The sequence below is a fragment of the Mandrillus leucophaeus genome, unplaced genomic scaffold (assembly GCF_000951045.1).
Source record: "Mandrillus leucophaeus isolate KB7577 unplaced genomic scaffold, Mleu.le_1.0 Scaffold6, whole genome shotgun sequence".
In the NCBI taxonomy this organism is placed as follows: Eukaryota; Metazoa; Chordata; class Mammalia; order Primates; family Cercopithecidae; genus Mandrillus; species Mandrillus leucophaeus.
Window position 1 is genome coordinate 1765083 of NW_012106474.1, and position 2569 is coordinate 1767651.

General features: G+C 52.0%; 1 protein-coding gene across 1 annotated transcript in view; it reads left to right on the forward strand.

Annotated features, from left to right (window-relative positions):
• Positions 1 to 2569, forward strand: part of WDR27 (WD repeat domain 27) — a 150294-nt gene that overhangs the window by 47316 nt on the left and 100409 nt on the right. The window contains 3 exon segments of the mRNA XM_011999659.1: positions 648 to 715; positions 969 to 1090; positions 1512 to 1594. Coding sequence (XP_011855049.1) covers positions 648 to 715; positions 969 to 1090; positions 1512 to 1594 — 273 coding nt within the window.

The window sequence follows — 2569 nt, forward strand, 5'->3', positions numbered from 1 at the left end:
ACCCCCATCTCATCCCCTGACCCCAGTGGTTCCCACCTGTCCTCTCCTGGTTCTGTGGCTGCCACCAGCTGTACCCTTTCTGCTCAGGAGCCCAGGCGACTTCTGAAAAGCAGGCTGGATTCTGTCCCTCTCCTCCGCTGCAGCAGGGCCTCCTCGGTGGCCTCCCAGGTGCTGCTCCTCTCGGTGCCTCTTTTCCAGCCCTGAATGCTCAGACCTCTGTGGGGCTGCGGGATCCATCTGTCTTCATGCGCCCCCTTCCCTTCAGACGCCCATCCTTGCCCCTCCTCAGCTCAGCCAGGCATGGCTTCTCCTTGAAAACTCAGCCTTTCCTTCCCCCAAATGGTCACAGCTCTGATGACACATTTCCTTTCTGATCTGGTGCTGGACGTGTGGCTTCTCCAGGAGGCTGAGCTGCAGGTCCCAGTCCGAGTCACGGCCCGGCCTCAGAGTGGGGCCTGGCATGTGTGAGGCTCAGGGCCTGGTATGTGTGTGGTCTGTGCTCTGGTGTGTGTGTGGCCTGGGGCCTTGTATGTGTGAATATGTGGTGCCCAACCTGCAATGTGTGTGGCGGGGTCTGGGCAGTGACTCCGTGTGTGTGTGCTCCCTCCCTCCTCATCATGTTCTTCCTGGTCTTTGCTGAACTGAAGATTTCCAGAGCCTCAGCATCCCACTGGCCGGATCGTGTGCCCTGAGGAACCGCACCGCAGATCGCAAGGTCAGTCCTGAGATGCGGCCTTCCCTGTCTGTGAGACGTGCTGATCTGTGCCTCCGATTTCTCCTTTCTTTGGAGTGATCCTGTAACAACTGGCTGAGTAAATGGGGTTTTGTGTGTGAAAACGTTTTAGGAGTGGCGGGGCGATGTTGCTGCTGTGAGAATGAAGCAGAAGTTAGGATATGTGTGCAGATGCTCTTTTAGTCTGCTTTTACTGGGCAGTGTCGCTGACGATGTTGAAACTATGTCCCTGCAGACGCTGTGCTTGCTGGCCTCCCTCTTTGGCGGGAAGATTGCCGTGTTGGAGATCGACCCGGCCGCGCTGGTCAGGGCTCAGCAGTGCCCCAGCCTGAGGCAGAGCCTCTCGGTGCCAGCCAGGTAGAGTGTCTTCAAGTGTGGAGTGTGTGTGTGTGTTCACCAAGTAAGCGGCATTTGGATTTCTTTCTATATTCAGAAATAAAGTTTAGGAAACTCTGAGCTCTACCAACACTGTTTGGAAGAAACATTTTTTCATGCTGTTGCTTCTGTCTTGTTGAAAGAGTTGATAGTTTATTTTAATTGAAACACTATTTTACTTCAGAACAGGATGTACGTTATAAAGCAGCACTTTTGTTAAGAATATATTAATTTTTTCCTACAAGGATAAGAATACGCTTGACAGTTTTCATTTTCAAATACTGTTATGTCCGTAGCTGCGTGAATTAGTCATTTGTAACTGTCTTTAAAGTGTGTATGTCACTGAAACATTTCTATCATATTGTTTGCCCTCCTAGTTTCATGTGGCTTGTATCTGTTTCAGCTCCTGTGTCCTACCGACCTCTCCACTGTATCTGGGAATTGCCAAGGAGAAGAGTCCCAAGGCTGCTAGTGGACGGCGATGTGGTCAGTACCGGGGGCTATGAAATCTAAGAATACAAGGCTGATGCGTTCTCATTGTGGTTAGGGCTGCTGCATTGTTTTGCGAATTCCTGTTTGTTAAAATACGCATTCCGTACTTCCTTCCATCCTTCCCTCCTTCGTGGCTCTGCCTCTTACGTGTTTGTTCCGTGTCAGTTGTGGTGGGGAACATGCTGGGTGCTTCCCCTCCTGGACTGGCCGTCACTCATGGGATTCGGCAGCATGCCCAAGACTGACCGCTGTTCCTCTGGTGCCTGGCGCAGTCGGGGTGCAGAGTGGCCCTTCAGCAATGACTGACCGTGAGAACATTTGTTCCCCTCTTTTCTCTGCTGAGGAATTTGAAAGCAAATCCTGAGCGTGTGATTGTACGCCTGCGCACTTCAGTGTGCCTTTCTGGAACACGTATGTTTTTACCTAGCCACCAGGACGTTATATCGAAACCGGTAACTTTTTGGAATCTTGTATTAGCAAGGCCATAATAAATTATTCTTGATTGCCTTGACAATATTTTCTGTTGGTTTGTTCTGAGCAGCAGCCAAACAAATCCACATGTTGCATCTCTCAAACTTTTAGATGGTAAACTTCTTTATGTTCCGTTTATTTCAAGGCTCACTGATAATTACTTCTTTTTTCCCTTCAGTGACCAGTCTAACCCTTTAATCTATCTTGTGAAACCTCCTACTGGACCTCATTCGAAAAACGAAGGCATTACCGCAACCCCCTTTCACCTTCTGCCTTGTAGCTCCCTGACTGCTGGGCCTCACCTCCCAGAAGGGCCTTCTCCCCAGCCAGCGACCTGGCAGCCCCACCCTCGGGCCTCTCCCCAGGCTGGGCTGGGCTGGGCTGGGCTAGGGTTCCTCTCCCCGGGCTGGGCTGTGACCCCATCCTCGGGCCTCTCCCAGGCTAGGCTAGGCTGGGCTGGGCTAGGCTGGGCTGGGCTAGGCTGGGCTGGGCTGGGCT